Source organism: Gymnogyps californianus, chromosome 5 (genome assembly GCF_018139145.2).
Source record: "Gymnogyps californianus isolate 813 chromosome 5, ASM1813914v2, whole genome shotgun sequence".
Lineage (NCBI taxonomy): Eukaryota > Metazoa > Chordata > Aves > Accipitriformes > Cathartidae > Gymnogyps > Gymnogyps californianus.
This window is the reverse complement of record NC_059475.1, coordinates 13,780,375-13,803,481: the sequence shown is the minus strand read 5'-3', so window position 1 is coordinate 13,803,481 and position 23,107 is coordinate 13,780,375. Positions and strand designations below refer to the sequence as shown.

Below are 23,107 nucleotides of genomic sequence, written 5' to 3'. Positions count from 1 at the left end.
CTGCGAAAAGGGATGCTGTGTCAGCGCCCGGTCACATTCAAACCCTGACATCAGCTCTCGCCGCAGCTCAGACCTGGACAAGTGATGTCCCACAGGAAAACCCCACTGACTATTAAAGCCTTGAAATTAATATTCTGATCAATGCCTAGGCACCTGTTGGCAGGGCTGGAGGGAGCCTGTTCCTCGCAGCCCAGACTGGAGACACCGTATCAGCCAGCCAACAAGCACTCCTGGCCATGGAAATGCTCTGTCTAAATTCATAGATGTGAAAAGCGAGACACCTCTCAGCCAGCAACTCAGCACTGCACAGCAGCCTTGGTGGGACCCAGCCAGAGACACCGACGGTTCCCAGCCATCACCCACCCACAGCTCATTCCCTCCCGTTGTACGGCACAGCAGGTTTTTGGACACAAGTCTCCGCAGGGTTCAAGCGGAGAGGTCTAAGTCTGCAGCAGCATTTCTTCCCTCAGTTTGTGTGCGTGAACTCCTGCCTCTGCTTTTATTCATGCAGTTTCCAGGGATCTGTGTACATATTTCTAATAGTCTGCTCAACATCAAGCACAGGAAATACAGGCTTTCACCACATGGGGAACAAACCACAGCTAAGATGACCAGGAAACATTCATAATTTTTAATTCACACCAGTAATAAAATTGCATTACATTTTTCATAAAATAAATGTTCCAGTTTATATACAGAAAACAGACTGTACAGAGCCCTCCCCCAGACCCCAAAAACTCACAAACATACAGGCAATGCAGTGCTCAGCTAAGCAGGCACAACTGTACATCTAAAATTGTAACTGCTTTGTGTTGGGGGGGAAAAGTACTACAATGTGTATAGTCCTCTCTGGACCAAGAATTAAAAAAATATTGCAGGCAAGCTGACAGGCAGCCGAGCGCCCATCCCACAGTGCTTCAGCGAAGCAGGGTTTGTTATTGAACCTGGGACTCGAAGCTCCCGTTCAGCTGCCCTTCCTCATAGTCCATCTGACACAAGATCATGTTGTTCTTCAGGAAAAATTTGTCTCCCACACAGAATCTGGAAGATAAAAAGAATTAACAGGTGTAAGTATGAACAGAGGTTAGAACGGGGGAATTTAAGGCTGTTTGGGTGTGAAGGTGACTCTGGGGAGCTGGATTTCCAGCTCTGCTGGTGACGCTGGACCCCGGGAAAGCCTGTGTGCTTCTCCCTCTGCTCCCCTTCCCCACACACGCCCTGGGGTTTTGCTATCCCTTTTCCTGGCACGGTGGTGCTCAGCTCCCAGGGCATGGTTGTATGAAGCAGCTCGGGGAGCAGGTCCTGGTCTCTGCTGGGTCCCGTGCCAGTGGTGGGAGGAGGCCAGGAGCAGTTAAGGGATTTGTCTCTGCAGACGAGAGGTGTCGGCTCTACAACCGGGAAATCAAACGGGCGATATTACACAGAGACTATTTGAAGTTTTTGCTGGTATCCACATTTCCACGGTTCCCTCGGGTGAGGCAGTATTTACACTAATTTCCAGGCAAGGACTGGCTATTAAGTCCTTCCTCACCCCCTTGTGTACAGTGCTGAACAATAAATAGAAATTTCCTGGTGGCTGGACTCCTAACCTTTATCTTCATTGAGCGAAGGGCACTGCTCTCTATATACCATGTAAATTGTTCTGTTTGTCTTGAAGTTGACAGAGAGGCTTGTGATATTTAACAATTTTATTTGACGATTAAGGTCAAAAAAGTTCCACATATAAGATCTGAGAGGTGTGAATTGACAGCCAATAGCTTTTTCCGCCCTGCCTGCTTGCTCAAGAATCAGAAGCTAATCTTTACTTCTTAAGACAACAAATAATGCTCTTTGCACCCAATTCAGGGGCTGGTTTTTGTCCATCACACTAGCAGGGCAATGACAGACCAGAGCACAGGGCTGTGCCTCCCTGCCCCAAGCACCGAGTCTTAAATCAGCCCCAGGTCCCTAAAGCAGAGAGGCACCCTGGCCACTGCGCTGAAAGGCAGCTCTGAACTGAGATGAACGGGTGGGTACCAGCCTCTGGCGAGGCTGAATATTTACTGGGCTTTGAAGGAAGATCAATGGAGATGACCCCATCCTCAGGAGACTTAGCAGACCTCAAATGCCCATCTCCTCTGCTCCCAGGCAGAGCTTTGGCAGGGACATTGCCTACTCCTTGTCTAAAATGCTTTCTAGATTTGTAACTCAGGCAGCTTCGGGCAGAGCATCTCCATAAAACTGAATATTTTCTGCTACAAGAACAGGACCAATCATTTTAGAGCTCCTTTGTAGCTCCGACATAGGCACAAGTCTTCTCCAGCTGGACACCTGCAAATAAACTGATTAATTTGCTAAGTCAGTACAGAGAGAACTGGGCATTGGTTCTCACTTTATATGATTTCACTGGAGACCTTCCATGTTCTTCCCTCTGTGGCACATGCTTTAGTAGTTCTGAAATTCAACTTTTTTGTATATTAAAAAGCTAAAAATGAATCTCAATTTAAATTAACAGCTTTTATGCTAAAAACTGTACTGCACACACTCTCCTTAACACCACCTTCCCCACTAGTAGGTTTACTCATGATAAATAACAGGCACAGCCGCTTGCTTTTTGCTACTTATCCCTACCTTAAGTACAATGTAAATCTCCAGGAAGAGAAATGCAAAAATTACTCTTGCCACCAGCATCATCATCAGCTGTCTCTTGCCAAACCTGGTTTGGGTCTAGAGGAGCCAAAGGAGGAGTTGGAGGGTGTGTGTGTGTATGAGCACATGGAAACTAAAACGCACAGCAGGGGTACTCTGAGACGGCTTGGTTCGCTGGAAAGGCGACTATTTCTTTCTAGCTGCCAGTCCTGCAAACCCAGCAGTAAACTGGGATCTTTTCAGCTGATGCATCGCAACTAGACACAGAGGATTTAACAGGGCAACTTCAGACCCAGTTTCACATGTCCCAGCCCACAGCTCTCTTCAGAGCGAGACGTGGGATGGCACCGCCAGCCCCGCTGCTCGGAACAGGTCTGTCGCAGAGCCGGTCTGGCTGATCGAGTTCCAGCTGGCAGCAGCGAGAAACGGGCACTGAACCTACCCTGCCATTTCTACAGAGTGATTTTCTTTTGAGCAAAAACACACTTTAGATAATGGCAACACAAGCAGCTGGAATCCTGCAACCCTTGTAATACTGACCTATTAGCCAGTTACAGCAGTGACCAACTTTTATTCAGTATTGTGACAAGCAATGTCGACCTGACAACAGTTTAAAGCACAGTAGGCTGAGTACCGTTGTAGGACTTGCTGCAAACCTGATGGTTTGGAGAATGAAGCTAATGAAAACACTGCACACTTGGTAAAAATATTTGAGATTTTGCTCTGATGGATTTAACACTCTACACAGAGTCTAGCTATAGAAGGGCAAGTAAGCTGGAAGAGAACTAGAGAAAGGTCTTCATAATCAAATCTTTTCATAGCTGAACAACAAAGTGGGGTTTCAGGTGGGGTTTGCGATTCAGAACTAGTTTTGGCATCCACCTCTGCAATTCTGACTTTAGGGTAACTTCAACTCACTGTTCTCGGTTCAGCTTCCAAAGTCAGCTGTTACAGGAGCACTTCCATTCTGCCCTTTTGGGCCAAAATCTCTAGAGGATAAGTCATAAAAGTTTGTAGCCTTCTGATCTCAGCCAAAAATAATAATCTACACATAGCTCTATGCTGTCTACTCAGCCCATCTTTCAGAAAAACTCAGCTCCTCCCAAACTGGCCAAATCCCTTGTGCATCAAAGCACATCTCTGCCAGAACGGGGGGATTACCTGCGCTTTCCTGCCAGGCACTGACAGCGCACGGAGGTTATTTTAAGGGCAGAGTAGGACCACACTTTGCACTGAGCGCAGTAACAGTGTTAGCAATCACAGAGGCAAGAGAGGTGTGGAGCCTTTGTAGTAAAGGGTGAAATTTAAAAGAAATCCCTGAAAATGAAAACTAGGCGGTACTAGGCTTTTCCATGGGAGAAGCTAGGGTACCGTAGGGGTTTGATGACAAATACTCATCCTACAGACTGCAAGGGCAACCCAGCACTCCTGCCTGCACAGCCCAGGGCCGTGACTTGCTTCTGCCAGAAGGGACATTTGAGATGCGCTAGCCCTAGTGCCGGTGAGGAGTTTGGGAGCACCCCTCTCCTGCCCGGCCTTTGTTGGCAGGCTGAAGAAAGCCGAGCCTGAGGGCTGAGCCTGGCAGCACCCTGCAACGCTTCCAAGTCTGGAGACAAACCCCACAGCCAACCAGCAATTTCAGCTGTGTGAAGAGAGACCGTCTCGTGGAGGGAACGTATTAGGTCTGCACACAGTCACACGCTGCTGATCCGGAATCACGACTGTTGCAGGAGCATGTTCAAGAGTGGCAAAACAAGACTGGGCAACTGAAAGGTTTAGCGCGGCTTCTGGAAAGGAGCCCAAGGCCAGGAGCCACTAGATGTCACTGCCGCCTCGGCGCTGCCACCGCGCCTGTGGACGCCGCCAATATTAATAGGGGTTTTCCACCTCAAACAAACACCGCCTCCGCCTTCAATAACGTGATTGAGTAAAGTCACCTGAGCTACAAACGGCTCGCCCGAGTCTCCTCTTCCGTGCTGTGGCACCAACCAGCCGCAACCCCATTCATCCCCATGAACTAAGCCACTGTCAGACGGCATGGAAGGAGAATCAGACCCCAGTTTGCACAGTCTCCTAAGTTTAGTGGGAAAGGTGGCAGGGGTTTGCATTCACACACGCGCCGAGTATGGCTACGTCATTAGAGATCCCACTGTGACTTTTGTTCTAGGGCGAGTAATGAATTTTTAAGTCAGTCTTTTAGCTTGACTTTTACAGAATTAGGTTCTCCATCTTCCCACGAGTTTTGTCATCTCTCTCATACCTTCACACAGGATGAAGTATTGCCTCCTAGTTTCGTCTTTGGGAAACACAACCACAAGTCCAGAACAGGAACCCCAGCACAGCCCTTGGGCCCGGGGCAGTTACTACAGCCTGACTAAACAAGCAGTAAGAACAACAAGCACTTTCATGCCTGTCTTGGACAAGGATGGATGGATGCATCAGAAGGTGACACTGTATCACATCTGGTTCTGCGGGCTTCCATTCTGCCTACAATGACCAACAAGCAGGGTGCTGGGAAGATTTTTCACAGCCCTCCCAAATTCAGCTGGCTACAGGCAGCCCAAACGAAAACTTTGTGCATGACCCTTTATTATACTCCTTGATGTGCATTTTCAACTGGGTAAAACCCAGCAGAAATACACAAGCCCCACTCAAAATTACACCACCAAGATCCCCTATTAATTACACAACAACTAAAGGGATTTGTTCCTAGTGTTGGAAAGGGCTTATCTAGAGTATTTTTTTCCTTCCTGTCCCTTCTCTTTCTCCTTCTTCTTTGTCGTCCCCAGTTTGGAGCCTGTCGGAAACCCAATTTAAGCCAAATAACGTCAGTTTGCCAGAGGAGGTCCATTCTTCATCGTCTGTGTTCTGCAAAGACGGTAGATCCTGAAAGGATGCTGAAGCAGTTTGCTTTATTCAGCAGCAGCTGTGCTGCGTACAACCGTGGCCAGATCTGCAGTCTGTGTGCTCCCCCTCGCCCCTCCAACTCCCACCAGCTCCAAGGGGATTTGCAGTAAAGGGGCTACAGGTACTTACGTGCATCACCCAGGTCAGCCTAACAAACCAGCCCAAGCCATGCCAGCAGGCTGTGAGCCCCAGACAGGTAGCGTGGATCAAACATTTCCCCTATTTTGCAAGCAAAGGTATAAATTAGTTTGTGTTTGTGTGTATAACAACTGTGTCCTCACCGCTGGTTGCAGAGCTGACAGGCAAAGCAGTCCAAATGGTAAACATTATCTCTGGCCCTCATCACCATCTCAAAGGCAGGGATCAGTTTACTGCAGGCAGCACAATTCCCGGTGGTACCAAAGAGCCTGCCAAAGAAGCACAATCATTAGAAGCCATTTTAATTAAATGGTGGAAGGACTAATTAAGTGTAATTAGCAGTATCAAATACTGTATTGCACCAATAAATAGAAGTTGCAGTCTCCATTTCGCTGACCAACCAGTGTGCGGGAACTTGGGATAAAACTGCCTGGTGAGCAGGCTCTGATTGTCGAGATGAAACTTCATTTGGTTTGTGAGCCTAGGGCTAATTTGCTGTCTAATGGAGAAAAGCATTAAACACTTAGAGCACTATTTTGGGGCTCACAAAATTTCAGTCAAAAACTACCTGCCTCTCTGCAGCAGTGGGGTAGGTGCTCAGAGCCGCCCGTCCTCCTCTGCATGTGCTTGCCCCGTCTGCGCTTGGCCGCAACCTAACGGAGGGATAGGCTGGCAGCCTCTCGCAGCAAGACGCAGAAGACCTGCAAACTTTGCCAACCCTGGCAGGCAACGCTATAATATAGCTCAGGAAGAACCTCACTTACCTGCTGTTTAAAACAAAAAAGCACAATTTCCGTCATGATGAGTACAACAGCATTTTGCAAGGCATCTCAGAGAGCAAGCCCTCCTCCCTGGCTGTGCCCCCCTCCTCCCGCCTCCACGTCCCTCCCGGGAGCCAGCTAAGCCCTTCCACAGTGGCCTGAACAGCATGCTCAGCCGTTCCACTTCAGCTCCTCAGTCCTCCAGGACAGCCCTTCAGCACTGGAAGCTTTGCCATTTTCATCTTGGCTTTCACTATCTGTCTCCCCAGATGTCTCCTGCTGTTACAGCTCCTGCCGGGGGACTCAACCAAGACTGCAGCATACTTCCCCCGGCCCCCTTCTTCAAGATGTCCCTGCAGACCCCTGCGCGTACCATGGGCAGCACGCCACTGCGATGCTAAAGCCACACGAACCAGCCGGGGCATGAATCAACAGGCCGGCAAAACCAAGTTTCGCCTGACACTGTGGTCAATACGCATGTGGTTAGTTACTTTGCTTAGGAGATGATAAAAATCGTATTCTTGGGGCAATGAGCCTCAAGACGTACGGTTCCTGCTGACCATTAGCTCTGTGCGTGCAACGCGTCGCTGCCCGCAGACAGATCTGGGCTCGCGGTTTGTTTCAAGCCATTGGTTCTGGCTGATTCCACAACACACAGACAAGAAGCATCAGGAAAATCTATAACCAATTTCTAAACCTGCAATTTGCCAAGCTAATCAATACTAATTATTACTAGCCAGTAATTGTGAGTTAAAACACCCAGCAATGTTATAGAAACCTCCACACAACTCTCCCACCCTCCCACAGTGCTGTGCTACCAAAGTCAGCTTGCTCTTCAGCTATAAAAAAAGGCTACCCTTATTTTTCATTAGAAGTGGCATCAGTGGTCTTTCATTAGGCCTGGCTGGAAAACCCCAAGACTTCCTATGAAGAAACAGCACTACGTTTTCCCTGGAAGTTAAACAACACAAACCAAATGGAAACACTTGTGCAGGACAGAAAAATCGCGAAGGGAGTACCAAAATTTCTTCCCCTATGACTCCATCATGTGAGGGCTGAAAGGCAGTGTAAAATCCCAGCTATACAGTTTGCACTGGCAAACTCAGACCATGTAATCAGTAACGGAGCCGTCCTTTGCTCCCTGCAAGCTGACTCCAGCTTGCTCCTGCTCCCGGCAGGCAGGCAGGGGAGGCAGCTGAGCGTGGTGCTTGGCTGCCTAATGCCAGCAGACCGGACTGAAAAAATGTGGCACTGAAAAGCATACAGGTCTCCACCCTGAAACACCCTGTCTCTCATTCAGCACCCACTCACAAATCAAGCCATTACTACATCCCTCCCTCCCTCCTCCCCCCCCCCGCAATGTAGCTGTCCCCTTCTACAGTACCTCACTTGGGCATAGCAAAACCCGACAGCTTTTGCCAGGGTTTTGCCATTTTCCATAAAACCAGGCATCCTTTTTTAGAGTACCCAAGTCACAGCAAACTCAAAAAATGAGTCCAATACGTGTTAGGCAGGGAAAGTGGGAGGTTAATCCTAGATTTGCTCTGTGCCCAGCACTGCTACATGCACAAGTATAAAATATCCATTATTCATTAGCATCACAGTTGTGTGGAGCTCAATCTAGATTAAACAAAATAAAGGGGCCCCAGACAGCACCATTTGCATTGTTAAGCAGGCGCTTTTCTTCAGCCTTCAAATAGGAGACTTTTCTAAATGGAAATGATGGGGAAATTTGGACAGATGTTCACTTAACTATTTAAACAGTTAGCTTAAGAAACATGAAAAATGTATTTGGCATCACATTCACCTGTCTCCTTTCAGGGGTTTGGGGGTAAACCAATTGTTAAACAGCTTTGACTGTTTGCATAAGATCTGAAGCTTATGTTCTGTCCAGCTGAAATCGTGTTGCCTTCTAATGTCTACATAAACGTAGCTTCCAGCTAGTCAGCGTGCTAATCTTTTTCTCTTCTATCAAGTTTCACAGTCCTCCATACTCGCCCTTTCCCAACAGATGAACATTTCACACTTATCCTAGCACTTCCTAATTTTAATCTGCTTTTCAGGGAGTGATTTAGAGCCCTTGTATATTCACCATGCTTCTAAAAATACGCTATAACTTGTAGCTCAGTGAACATGATTTTTTTTTTTTTTTAATCTGCTGGAAGAAAAAGCAAAATGAATACAGACTTTTGCCTTTTTTATTTGCTTGTAAAAAAGCCTGCCACCTCTGATACCTATTTACCCAGAAGCTACTTGAGCTGAAACTTTCTGAGGTGGGGAGCTTAACATTATTGGAGGAGGGAGAGAAGACAAGGAGCAGGAGGAAAATCTTCCACCCCAAGCCCCATCTGTGGTTAAATTTAAAATAACCCCACATGAACAAACTGATCTGCATTCTGTCCCCCAGACACCTTCATAACAGATGCAATACTCTCTCACACGTTCACGCACACAAAGTTGAAGCGCATTAGAAAAATCTATCAGAAGATGCTCAGCATCTACTTATCAGCTTGGAGCCATTTGCATAAAAGAACCTGGAAATACAGGAAGGTTTCAGTTTGGAGTTGTTTTGCTTTTCTAAAAAACCCATTTTTTTTCATCTCCCTTTGAAGTTAAAAGACAACAATTTTTAAGTACAGATTTATTCCCCCTTATGTAACAGGAAGACCTAGCCAGCTTGTAAATAAGCATAGACTATGCAGATTTAAAATTTAGCACAATTAAACTTTTACCCTGTGGTAGTAATTATGTTTAATGGCTCTTAGCCTGAACTTAACCATGTCTATTGTTGTCAGCCAGTCTAAAAGCAGGAGTTTGTCCAAGGACAATTTTCTGTAGTTTATAGGCACACTAAAAACCCTGCTACGCGCTGTTCTCATTGGCCATTGATGTCAGTGTGTATAGTAAAAATTAAAGCTAATTGGCATACAGGAGCAGCAGTGAATGCAAATGAATTAATGGGAAAAGAAGGGAGCGCTCCTGGAAGCAGTAGGCAACTGTCGAAGGATGCTTTTTATGTAGTCTTGTCTGGGCTAAAGAGTAGTCTTCTGCGTGATGATCCAGACCTCATCAGCTCTGTGAATACACCTGAAGTTAATTCAAACTATAGTAAAGTCACAGCACCCTGCAGGTTTTGGGGGAAAAAAGAATGGTAAAGGGTCCTTACTGTAGGGAAAAGAGTAAGAAACTTCTCATATGAACACATTAAGTTTAGCACCTTTTAACAGATTTTTCCCTCTCTGACCAAAATGTGCAGGGTGGCTAAACTGAGAACCTGATTGCCTATTTCTGTCACCACTAGAAACAACAATCTGTTTTAGTCACTGCCTACAAGGAGAGAATCCCCATTTCTTCTCCTCTCTCTAGCCTGGTGTCTGACTAGCTAGCAGCTTGCAATTGAGAAAGAGGGAGAAAATCTTCCCTCCACAGAAAGAGTGAAAATTTTGGAGCTGGTGACTTCACGAGATACAAAAAAAGAGGAACCAGGACAGGCACATATAAATAATGAGTGGTACAGAAAGGATAGGTTGGGAGTGTCAACTGGATTTTTTTTAGACAACAGAAGAACAAGACAAGTTCAAAATTAAACAGCTGAGTTGAGACTGATAATTCCCTGAAACAAGAGGCTTTGTCAACATTGTAAGGTAAGAATTATGAGCTGAAAGAGGACTGAACACTTAAATATCTACATTTGTAGATATCGTGTACAGCTACATATTTCTCTATATATTTGTATATCCAGATTATCGGATATACAAGTTTTTGAAGAGCTACTGAACCCCATGCCCATATCCTCTCCAGCTACTAGGTGGAATAGGTTTTCCCATACGCCTTCCCTATATGCCTGCTGCCATTTATTTCCTAGCTCCATCAGGACCTGCTGTAGAACAAGACTTGCTTTACATACCTGAAACTCATCGTCATGAAAAGAAAAGGTTTTGCCCCTACCACGTGAAACGAACCAACAACTAGTCTTCCAGTGAGGATGGCTCTGAACAGCTTGCAATCAGTGTTTTTCCCATCTGTGGATATTAGAAATATGCTGAGCTACAAGCCTGATTTGACCAAAGTACTGAATACGCCAATTGCAGGGAAAGCCTGAACATCACTTAAAAAGATAAAAAGAATAAGCTTAAAAGCAGCTTCAGACTCAAGGTTCCCAAATTCCCTGTAATCAGCCTTTCTGTAATATTTAGAGAAAGTCTTAGCGATAGGCATTTACAGCATGGTAAATACATGTTAGCTGGTGCACCCTCCTATCCAGTACACCATTGTCAGTGCTGCAGTGGGAAGTCATGTCAGCTGAAGGAAAGGAGCATTTTGATACTAATGAAGTTGGTCAAGCTGTCCTCTCATGAAGCCTTCAAGTTCAATCCCAAAGAATTTACATCTTGCATGCCAAAGGGTTTGGCATTCATGGATAGCGTAGCAGGAGGAGTGGAACCAGCACGGTACAAAAAAAGCCCTCTGGTCAAGTGACCGCACTAGTTCAGAGATTACCGGGCATAAACTTTAAGGTTGCTCAAGGGCATCTGTTTTCAGTTGAAGAACGCATCTGAATGTTCACTTATTTTTACTCCTTTGGTCTCTCCCTCCATATTTTCAGTAGGTATTTACAGTGGGGCTGGGACTTTTAGCAGGTAGAAGTCCAAGTCCTCCCGCCCTGCCCCAGCCTTTCTTACGGTATAACTGAAGCCGCTGACCTTAAAACCCATCTTGGCTGTCTCTGGCACTGCTGAACACACATGCAACAACGTCCTCTTAGTGGAGTTTAAAAACAGCAGTCAGAAAACTGCAAGGTTGAAAGTGCTAGAGGCATGCTAGTATACCACAGCTGCGCAGAATTACTCCCCATAAGCTTTCCTCCTCACTGGGAGGTTGTGGAGAAGAAAAAAAAAAGGGGGGAAAAAAGCAAATGAACAAACCAAGCATTGCTTGTTTATCCTGAAAGGCATGGGCTGTGAGAAACTCGTGGACCAGCTACTATGGAGAAAAAAAATCTGTGCTTTAACGTCACAAAGCACAGCAATGTTGCCAAGACACATTGTATTTTGAGCCTAATTAATCCTCCTTAATCTGTATAGATACCAAGTGTAAATGTGAGGGTATCCTACATAGCATGCAAGATGCTCCCTGTTGCGATGCAAGAACAGCACTTCAATTTAGCAACATTTTTAAGCTCTGAGCAGATACCATTTGTTCAGCCACACTGCATTCATACCTCTCCTCCCCATGCTAAATGTGTCCCTTGAAAAGCAGGCAGGGCATGCTCTCTGTGCATGCATGCACACTACGCTCCTCTGGTGGAAAAAAAATCCCAAAGACTCTCCTTGCTGCTTCAAAGGTGTTGCAGCTTCTGCAGGCTAAAGCTACATTCAGAGTATTAGTGATGTCTCTGGCAGATTAACTTAAATTCTACTAGTTGTGGCATGCACTTCTCAGTTCCTGAAGACTTGCGCTTACACGTCCAACCGTGGTTTAATGGTTTGGCTTAGGGCCTTCGTTACCGACTTGGGGAAGGCCACCAGAAGGAGGGTATTTGCCTGCATCCTCCTGTGCCAGAGAGCAGGGCGCCTATGTTTGTGCAAGACCACTTTTCATGTCCCACAACAAAATTAAACCCTGCACATTTGCCAGATACAGAACACTTCATCTAAAGGGCTCCTAAAGCATTTCACTAACAGAATGAACCCGCTGGGGCATTCAGAGCAGAGCAAAAACCAGTATCCAACAACTGCAAACCTCAGTACCGGCCAGCTGACTCGTTTGGACTAGGAGCTGCCCAGGGTGGAGTTCAAGTCTCCGTGATACAAACAGTGCTGAGGGGTGCCAGTGCCAGGGGATGACAATCCTGCCGGGATGTCTCCGTCCCTCAGACAGGGCGCGCAGGGCTGCTCCGCCTGCCAGAGGCACCTACGCCACGCTCAGGTTGCAGCACCAATGCCATGCTGAGGTTGCAGCACTGATCAAAATATGTGGGAAGCTGGGTGAAAAGAATTTCCATGAAATCCACTGAGAACAGCATCAGGGCTTCGCGGAAAGCCCTTCTCACTTACTGATTCGCCATCATTTTTTAATGCAGGTTTTGAGCTTTCTTTGGAGTCTAATTAAGGCCCTAATCAGTTTAAATGATGAAAAACTTTCCCAACACCAGCATATCAAACATGCAGAAGCGACAGTTCTGCTCCTGTCAAAGCGAGCCTGACTCGCCTTCGCTCGTGTGGGGGCACCATGCTGAGTAAAAAGGAAAAATCTCGTTCTTCATCAGCACTTCACAGTGAAATTTAAGTTGTCAGTTCCTCCCGGGAAATCCTGATGCAACACCCAAACCGTCCCTGTGAACCGGAGCTTAGTGAATGTTTAATTATACCTAGGAACAAACACACATTGCTGTGTGGGGGCTGCAAGGAGCCATCTGAGCTGCATGCTAAGCTGCTCTGTCCCAGAAGCAGTTTCTTCAATAGCATTTGCTTATCGAAAATAATTAGAGGTAGGAATGCTGGAATTGTGATTATGAAACAAATGGTAAATCTATTTGCTGAGACGAACTGTATCGAAAGATACATCTAGACACAGCTGGAGACTGAGGTGATACTGCAAGGATAACAACTCGAGATCCAATTTCATCTTTCATGATTAAAAAATGAGCAAGAAAGTGTTTTATGAAATGTGAAGGTTAACAAATGTTCCTTCACAAGCAATGACGACAGTTTATCTTTTGAAACAAATGATCAGGCTATGGTCTGCTAGCAGTTCCTGAAATACTTTTGAAAGATTTCTTCTAAAAACCCACTGAGGACCAGCGCACGCGGCCAGCAGCCCACTGTGCTGCCAACACCTCGGAGGAAGCTGGCTCCAAAGCAATGCCGACGCAGCGGGGCGGGAGCCAGCCGTGCTCCCGTCCCAGCGCTCTGCCCACGCCGATGACAGAAGTCCAGAAGTTCATCCCTGTCCCTGATCCCTGCAGTGGCCGTGGCCCAACAACACCCGCCCGCAGGAGGGGTGGCACAAGCAGGGTCCCAGACCTGCAAATTAACAACCACTTCAGCTGAATTTCTAAGCTGCCCAAAATATTCCAGGAGCCCCTTCTGTCTATAGGTAAGCACCTATACATTGCTGCCTCCGCAGCAACGAGGCAAGTGGGATCCTGGTGCTAGGTGGTAATGTTTGGGTCTTCGCAGGCACAGGCAGGAACAGGCCTGCTGCAGGCTCGTAGATGGAGACTGAGCAAGGGGAGGGGAAAGCACGTCTCACCAGGTAATGAAGCACGTATTCCTAAACGACACAATCAGCTCACAGGTAAATTCAAAGAAACATTGGTCTATAAAGAGATTATGAAACACCAATTTTTGCTCCTGGTCATTACACAGCAATATTCCTTTTGGACTTCAGATATAAAAGATGCATATATTTACATTTATGGGTGCAGAATCAGTCTAGCTTTTAATTTTTCACATGATGGTTGACCTACTAAACATCAGTGCAATATTCACCCTGTTCTTATTCAAAGGCATATAGAGGAAGTGGTCAACAATAAATTCCTTAATTTACATAAAGCACTCCCTTTATGGTGCGAGTACAGTGTGAGGTATGAAAACTTATTTTTAGGAATGAATTCTGCTAAAATTTGACTAGTAGAACAAATACCATTAGTTGTTTAACAGGGGAAAAAAAAGATGTGGATAGAGGCTCTAAAACTATTAAAGTGAAGGAATTATGTAATGATGGGAATGGGTAATTCTCCAAGAAGAAAAATTCAAATTACCAGGAGTGAACAGACAGTAGAGAAGATGGTGATGGCAACTTTAGTTCCTTCTATTAATAGAACTAATAGTTAAAATTGAGAGAGAAAGAAATATTATGGGTAGAAGGCAACAGAAAATGTTTTAAAGTAAAAAAATTGCTTTATACTTCCATAAAATACGGGACCTGCATAGCAATGCCCTTATTCCTATCCTAGGACCCTGAAAGGGTTCCTTAGCATCAGGAGAACAGAACGCAGGAGTTCGGCAGAACCCCCCAAAAAATAGTATAAACCTAAATTTACTTATTAGCAAGAACACAAAACATCATAGCTGTAAAGCTGGCTAAACAGCTGAACGCTAGTTAACAACTGTGTTACAGAATTGATGTTGTTCCTTCCTACCTGAGTCTTGGTCAAATTTCCTGGGTTATGACAATTATATTGTTCTTCCCCACAAAACCCAAGAAATATTTCTAGTGGTCAAAGCTGCTGTAACAGACTAAATTCAGATAGGGGAAAAACATTTAAAGTAAAGGCCACATAAGCCTTCCCTCCACAATTTAACCATGCTGCACAAATAGCAAGACTCCCCCCTTGGTGGGCTGGGGATTATTCTAACCCAGCAAATGGAGGCAGAGGGGCTATGAGACCCCTTTCAGGCACAGAACAAGTTTGTTTCAGAGACCACGCTTAACTGCTGCTGTGACAGAAGCTGCATGGACATGGTCAAACACTAGCCCCAACTGTTGCCTCCATGTTTCATGTCATGAATTGCCCTCTCTTCTCAAAGATGGGACGTGGGCCATTTCCTGGGGTCTGCAACTCCTGGCTTCTTTCCCATCTCTAGCACAGGCTTCTGGTGTGCCCCAGTAAGTCGTGCTGTCTGGGGGCTAGTGAGAAGATCACAGATTAAGCTTTTCCACCTCAAAGCAGCATTCTCAGGATAAACCAAGGAAAGAAAGAAAGAAATGCTCTACAACTGCAGTGATAAAGAGGTTCTTCTAAGGTTAACAGCATCAATACTGCTCTCCTTCGGCACTTTAACGTGTCTGATTTGATGCCGCACATTATTTTTGTTATGAAACTAGAACAAACCAAAATCAATATGGTGCTCATTAAATGGACAAAACATGGGGTAGCTCATAGGTCTCAAAAAGCCAATGTAAATGGGAATCACTGCCCAGCTGAGTATTTCTAGTAGGGTTCTGTGACATGTAGAATAATGCTGAATATCTATCTTTCAGGTCAGATTAAAAAAAAAAAAAAAACAAAACCAAAAAAACAAAACCCCAAACATAACACTGCTTATCAAGTGCACAAATGACAAAGTGTACAGAAGTGATAAATAACGAAGAGGAGGATGACTGATGGAGAGACCTGGATTGCTTGGCAAGCTGGGTGCAAACAAGATAAAGTTAAAGAAAATACAAAGTATAAACAAGATAAAGTATAAAGAAACACTCCAGAAACTAATGCTACCTATGCTTTCTGGAAGGAAGACTATTCCTGGAAGAAGCTCTCCTGAGAGGTTTTGGGGGTCCTTGTGATTAGTACCTAGCACAACCCAATTGTGATACTATGATGAAAAGAAATTATGCAATCCTCAACAAGGGAAGATCAAGAGCTGTTATATTCTTCATTGACACATCAGAATTATGTCCACAACACAGAAAGACTACAGCTGAACTGAAGGAGGGTCAGTGAAGAACCAAAATGCTAATTTGGGGTTCTAAATCTACATGTTAAAGAACCTTCTGGAGCTCACTTTTTTCAGCTTAGCACAGACAGGGTTAAGGATACTTTCAGAGCAAGTGACTTGTGGCATTAGTAAATACTCAGACTTAAGCAAGGTACAAAAATTATTTCATGATAGTGAAGATAGTTAACTCTTCCCTCACCGCACCCTTTCCACCTTTCCAAAGGCTGCTTATCCTGTCTTTTCCCCTTCAGATGTGTTCCACCCTTACCCCAGCTCCTCCTCACTTATGTTTTGGGGACGCATCCCACCTAACCCGGTGTGAACCTGCGACTGCTGCCTGTGTGGCAGAATTTCAGCTGAGATATTTCACGTGTGCCCTGGAGAGTTTCAGCTCAAACAGGAGCAAAAATCCTCATGTGGGCAGGATGCTCTTGTACACTGCCTGGCTGAAAGGCAAGGTGGCAGCTCCCATATGGCAGCTAATAGACTTATTTCTTCTATTTGGCTCAGTGCTTAATCTCTCATCTTTAGAAGGAGAAACTTGTTTGTTCAAGTTTACTAATAAAATATTTACTAAAGATTTTCAGGAATATGTTTTACATTGAAACACATGAAGCACCTGATCATTGAGACTAATCTAGCCAGCCTCTGGACACCACAAGGTTAGATGGCATTTTACCTCCCTATCTTAAAACAGCGTGTTTTTTTTGTTTTGCTTCAGATGTATTTGCTGGTTGAGGTTGCATAGGAAATGCTATCCGTGCTTTAGGGGGAAAAAAAAAAGCGCACACACATTAGCTGGAGATCAAGTACATTCTTCTAAAGAAAAAACAGAGCAAAACTTGGAGTGTTTTGCAGTGTGACCCTCATAAGAATGTTTGCATTAGGCCTGCTGTCTTATTAAAATTCATTTGTGGTTATATAAAGTATTTTGTACAAAACCCCCATACACACCAGGCAAAAAATCCCATGTGTTGTTACGTATTGCAGATGCACACTGACAGGGTAGTTCTATCTCAGAGTTAGTGATGGTCTCTGCAGACTTTCTCCTGAAGAAAAATTTTTTGAAGCTGATCTGTAATTTTGGAGTGGTTTGCTTTGTTTACTTAGGGAAGAGACAAGAGCCCCTTGGGAGGAACCTGACTCGATATAAGCACTAGAAGTCTATTTAAAATCTATCACTGAAAAAGAAAAGATAAAGGTTTGGTCAGGTCTCAGTCAATATGCAGGAGTATAACACTAAAGATATGCAAGAAGAATTAATAGTCTTTTCCTAATTTTCTCAGCAAGCACTGTTTGTTCTTGTTGATTCATAATAATAAAGAGTTAAGTCATGCCCTCCTCCTTCTACCTTGACCTGAAAATAGGATTCCACCTCCCTGACTACAAAATATGTTACGTGCAAATAAGAAGCCATGCTTAGACAGAGGAAGAAACTCCAGCCTCTTCTGGGTAGGGCTGACCATGCACAAGTACATGTTTTCATAGCAGAGGTTTAGAAAGACAAACAGCTGGCAGCACACTGAGAGGCTTTGGGAAGAGCCCACAGTACGTTCCTCTATTTACCTCAGGTAATCTCTGCGGCAAAGAATGAGATTTGCTTTTGTGTAAAGAGTTGATCCAACCTCTCCAAGACGACAGTCACAGCAGGCACACTTTAGACAGTCTTCATGCCAATACTTATCCAGAGCCTTCAGCAGGTACCGGTCCTTGATCTTCCGGTTGCAGCCAGCACAGCCCTTCTGCTTCCCTTTGGGTTGTACAGATAACATTGGCACACCTGCAACGCAAACAAAGCATTTCATTTAGAAGATATCCAAACAGCTTGAATAGGTTGCCTGCATTTGGGGTAGCACTGTCAGCTATAGGTAGATCTGTGAGCAAATACTGCTGCTGGTTTCATTACAAGGAGTTCACATTGCAAGAAGCTGATAGTCAAAGGAATTTAAACTTCATCTGCTGTCGCGGGATAAGTGGGAGTGTGACACCTGGAGGAACACAGTCCTTTTTTCCTAAGGGTAGGGCTGACACAAAGCACCAGACTTTTTTTAATTAACATCTTGCAGGAGAATAAACTGGCTGCGATTTCAACATTTGCTTTTGCCCTCATTACCAGTACCTGTGTGTTGTTAATTACCTGCCACAGGCAATTACAAAGATCAGAAGGGCCACCACTGTACGTACCCCCAGTCCAACATCTTGGCTGGATCAAGCTTGATGGGGAAAGGAGAGGAGTGGGTATAAAAAGATGTGGTACGCCACTGTTTTTATTCTCTTGTGAACCCCAATGGTCACAGAGGCCTCAGTGAAAGCTCGAGCAGCCCAGGGGCTGCTCTAAAATAAGTGTTATTCAAAAGCCCTTGAGGACTGCTGAGAATAACCCAACCAGTGCTCCTCTACCACTAGTGAAGCCACGCTCCTCAAGCAAAGCAGAGCTTTCCTTCTCCTTTTGTACCGCTGGAGAAGGTAGTAAAAAGCCAGGAGTTTTTTCCTCCCTGGAAACCCCTGCTGGGACTGCAAAGCAAGCATGAGCTAGCTGGGTATGAGGTGGTGACAGGACACTCAAGTCACTCGGCTGGTGGAGACTTGCTGTGGCCACCTTCCTCACACTGCTGTCTCCAGCTTCTTCCTCTCCTCCAAGCAGCTAGTGCCTCCCATGGTGAGCACTGACATGGGTGTGAGACCTGTTACCCTTCTCAGTTTAAGAGGGAGGCAGGAGAGGATTTTATGGAATCAACAGGCAAAGTGGAAAAATAGACAAGGATTGTACTGTGGGCGAGGAAGGGGACAGGAGATGATGAAAGAAGAAATGAACTCACTGAGATGCCAGAATCCCATTTTCTCTAGAGCCTTGATTTTACTTTGTTACTGGTTTTTATTTTTACTAGTGTCAATCACCAAAAATGACAATGCTGGGCTTGTAATGAGCATGCCGTAGGCTTAACCAATGCAGAGAAGATGAGAGGGGACACTCTGGCTATAGTAGCAGGTGTCACTGGTTATATACTCTTACACAAAGTTAAGCCACCATTTCTGCAGGAAGCACTGGATGTCCCAGAAAGTAGCAGCTTGATAATGGAATTATTAACAGTCCCTTAACCGGAGAGGACCGAGTCAGTGCCACTGTAATAAGTGACATTTGCTGTTTTCCTTAAAAGCCAGGGTGACCTGACAGTGGCTAACGCTCAGCACATGTAAAACCCACCACTCCTACAGTAATAATTGCTTTGTCAGAGCTGCAAGCAGATGACAATAGCACTTAAGACACCTCTACACAAACAGCGAGGTATTGATCCATTTGTTATCAAAGTGGTCTCAGCAGCACGGAGACAGGTCAAGTAACATTCAAAAACTCTTAAGGCTTAAAGAGCCCTCCTGCTCTTTGCTGCTGCACGTTCGAAACTCGCTTGCAAAGTCAATACAAGCAAACTTTTGACGCCAGTGAACAAATATGCAATAATTAAGTGAAAACTTAAATCTGTGTTTGACTGCCACATACGCAACCCGTAACGCTCCTGAGAGAAATTCTGCATACAGAGCCACAGAGAAACACCCGCATGTTTGGAAAGAGGGAAAAGACGGGGACGTGTCGGAAGTGTAATATACTGCAGGTGTTGGAGGTCAGACTGCAGAAGCCCTGTGCTCCTGGTGAGAGTTTCTTACAAGAGTGAGGGAAGTGGCCCCGGGGTTCTGGATACAGCATTTTTTTTTTTTTTTTGCAGAGCACATTTCAGCAGCAAAGAGAAGTAATTTTCACTTTTTGAGCAATTTCTTTTTCAGAAAACTTAAAGCCTTCATCCCATGCTCTCTCCAACTCCATGCCAGGAAAACAGCACATGGTGAGAAGAGACTGCCGTATTCTGAGGCAGAGAAGGGTGCATACACGAATTTGCATTTGCAAACTGTGTAAGATCAGTACCAGTGATGAAAGAAAATAGTTCGCACCTATGAAAACTAAGACCTAGATGCGTGAATTATATTTTAAGACAGGAGTCCTAGACACCAGTGAGTCATAACCCACTCCCCCAAACAGGCTCTCTAAATGTGAGCTGCGTACCCTTAGAGGCAGAAGAGGATTTCTTACAAGGGGGGGTCATCATGCAATTCTTTTGCAAGGTTCATCTAGGTAACTTGAGGATCCTGTGTCTGGAGGTGCTGCAGATTTCAAAATGCACATTCTAGACAACCAGAGCCCCTTAAACCCCCTCAGAAGAGAACCGCTGCATGGGTGGGGTTTGAGATCATCTCTGCGATTCAGAAATACAAGATCTTCAGCCAGATAGGACTTCCCAAGGCCCTCGAGTGCTTTTGAAAGCAATGCCCTTTCAGAGTTACTGCTGCCCTCACCCAGAGCGAGGGGTCCACTGTAACAGCAGCATGGTCAAGCGCAAGGGCAGTTGCACAGGGATGAAACCCTGGCTGGACCATTAGGAGAGGTTGGTTTGATCTGTAAGGTCAGGCTGGCAGGTTAGGAGGGTCTCCTGAGGTGGCAAGCAGGCCTGGATGGCTGTGGGCTGACTGTAGTGGCAGTTCTTGTTCCATCTGTGGCGCTGGCAGCCCTCACTCACTGCGGCCATCTCAGTTCCCCGCTATTGCAAGCACACCATTGTCTTAGGAGAGGCTTCTGTGAATAAGGGGAATGTAATACTTTGATTTTCTTCTAATAACTAGCAAAGGAACATATATATATTTAAACAGTACCTTAAGCAAGGAAAAAAGCTATGTATTTGGTCAGTGTTCAGCAGGGGGCTTTCTAATGAAAAAAGGTACCATTTCAGAGATCATATGATGTTCAAAGCTGCTATTCCCACACAGATAGTAACGAGCAAGGTCAGCCTCTGCTGGTCAGGTTCAGTGTTTTGAAATTACATTTTGGTCTGTGAGGCTTCCCTCCGACATCCCAACCAACCCATCTGCACAGAGCACACACGCCACTACAGAAAGTTGCAGCTGCAATTAGCTGGTGAGTTGACACAGCAGGCAAGGCGTGAAACAAAATTTCAAAAACTGCCAAACTTGATCAGCAAGGGTTCCTCGAATGCTTGCCATGTCATTTCCAAGCAACAAGAGAGCAGCATCTCAGAAGCTTAACCCCTTTCACGGTCGGAGGCTTGCAGAGAGAGGACACAGCCAACACCAAAGCCCACTTTCCTCCTCCTGCCTCCCTTCCAGCAAACCCAAAGCAGTCTGGGCTTTGCAGGCAGAAACCACCTGGAGAGCTGCGCTTTCTTTTTGGAAATTTCCCCACTGCAAGACTGCAATGCTGCTTCATTTCTCTACGTAGATTTTTCCCCAGTACTTACCAAAAAATGCCAAGATACCTAGTTCAATTTGATCAGGGACATGTGGTGTCTAACCAGGCCTGTCAAGAAACAAAGGGCTCACCTTTGACAAATTCCACGTGTGCTCTGTGGGCAAGGATTAAAAAATGAAAAGTAGTGTTGCAGAAGTAGAAAAATTAACAGCTGGACACTCACCCATTTAAATACATGATCACAAAGGGAATGCTGATTGATTACCAGATTCTGAAAGTACCATCAAGTTGCGCTCTCCTCTCCTGTTGCTAGCCATCCATTGCTATCTTTTCTTAGAAACAGTAGATGAAGCCTTTCTATTTTTGGCTACCTACACTCCCTTCTATGCCCTTTACAACTTAATAGACTTGCTGCTGGTAAATACAAAACAAAACCTGTTCTGAGTGCTCGGAGATCCAATGCACATTAAAAAATTATAGACACCACCTCTGGACATACTGAAATTTATGGCTGTGTCTAAAGAGGCTGTTATTGTAGTGAGTAATCTAAACTTTACCTCTATTCACAGTCAGACAAACTAGCTTTAATCAGCCCGTATCTTCTCAGTCGGGGTCTTTCTGTAAAATTATTCAGCTGGCTTTATAAGACAGGTGTCCACTAAGTACACCTCTAAATTTTTCTAAGCCATTTTACTGATATTTCTATTCACATGGCAATCAGCTGCAGTTCCTCTAAGGGCACTGTTCATAAAGCCTCATTTCCAAGAGAGCCTGGGAACTTTTTATAAATAACAGTTATCTGCAATGGTCCTATGGTGTACAGCTCCACAGTGCTCTGGTCTGCAAGAGAGCTACTGGTCCCCTCTGAAAGCATGGAAGTTCACCACCTAATTTCTTTAATGCAACTCTAAAGGTTAATTGGTCTGAAAGAGTAACGCGGGACTGCTAGCTAATGATATATGCCTCAAGGCTTTGCAGCTTGCCTGTATTTTATACAGTCAAGTCCAGAGCATAAAACACAGGTGATATCACCAGGACTTTTCAGACCCCCTCCAACATCCCGGAGCCCCCCTCAGCCTCCCCCTCTCCCACCCGAGCCCTCCGCTACACCCACATGCGCCGAGTGAAAGCAGCAGGAGCTGAAGGTGGTTCTTCTCCACGTGCATTTCATGCCTTGTTAGAGGGGGCTCTGAGAAGTGCCGCCACTGCACTCCTCATTACCACTGCAGAGAACTAAAAACAACCCTAATAAGGAGAGCCAGAGCGTACAGTACGGGGTGGGAGGAGGGACGTCCTCCCACACTCCCCAAGGAATCTGGCCAAAATCTTCAATTTGCCATTTATGACAGCTAATTAGTTATTCTATTCAAAATCTTTGCTTTAAATAAAAGAACTAATTATACACAAAGGTCAGTCCCCCACCTCCTGTGAAGCACACATAATTGGCTTATTTCCCCAACATTGTGTGTATGTTTTACACTGTACTTTCAGGCAGATGGCTTTAACTCTTTCCCTCTGCAAGTTTTTTGGTGGTTTTTTTTGATTGGTTTGTTTTTTCTTAAAAAAAACCTCAAAACTTTTCCACAGATTAACTACTTTTACCATAAAAGCTTGCTCAACAACAAAGCAGATAACTACACACACACACACACACACACTACGTCTACTCTCTGAAAGGTTTGTGACAGCCACTCCAGTGCAGTGCTTCCTATGCAGTTGTACAGCACCTTGCACAACAGTACTGGAATTATGTTTTTATTCTCCACCACAACTTCTTGCTTGAGCACTGCCTTTCAGACACATTTACCGCATTTCTGAACAACTCCTCTGCCAAAGACCACAATTATTGCAGGTTTATGTTACACTTCTTTCCTCTCTCTCTTTTTTTTTTGTTTTGGGTTGGTTTTTTTTTTTTTTTTTTTTTTTTTTGTAATTTATGTAAGTGGTTATTATAGGGATGCAGCATTCCAGTGCTA

At 45.1% G+C, this 23,107-nt stretch overlaps 1 protein-coding gene across 3 annotated transcripts in view; it reads right to left on the bottom strand.

The window, feature by feature from the left end:
* Window positions 1–619: 619 nt before the first annotated feature.
* LMO1 (LIM domain only 1) overlaps window positions 620–23,107 on the bottom strand; it is a 61,866-nt gene continuing 39,378 nt past the window's right edge. For all 3 annotated transcript variants that reach the window (XM_050897825.1, XM_050897826.1, XM_050897823.1), the window contains exons 2-4: window positions 17,444–17,657; window positions 5,817–5,942; window positions 620–1,041 (exon numbers count right to left, since the gene is read on the bottom strand). In XM_050897825.1, coding sequence (XP_050753782.1) covers window positions 936–1,041; window positions 5,817–5,942; window positions 17,444–17,657 — 446 coding nt within the window. In that variant the 3' untranslated portion in view covers window positions 620–935. The remainder of the gene's footprint in view (window positions 1,042–5,816; window positions 5,943–17,443; window positions 17,658–23,107) is intronic.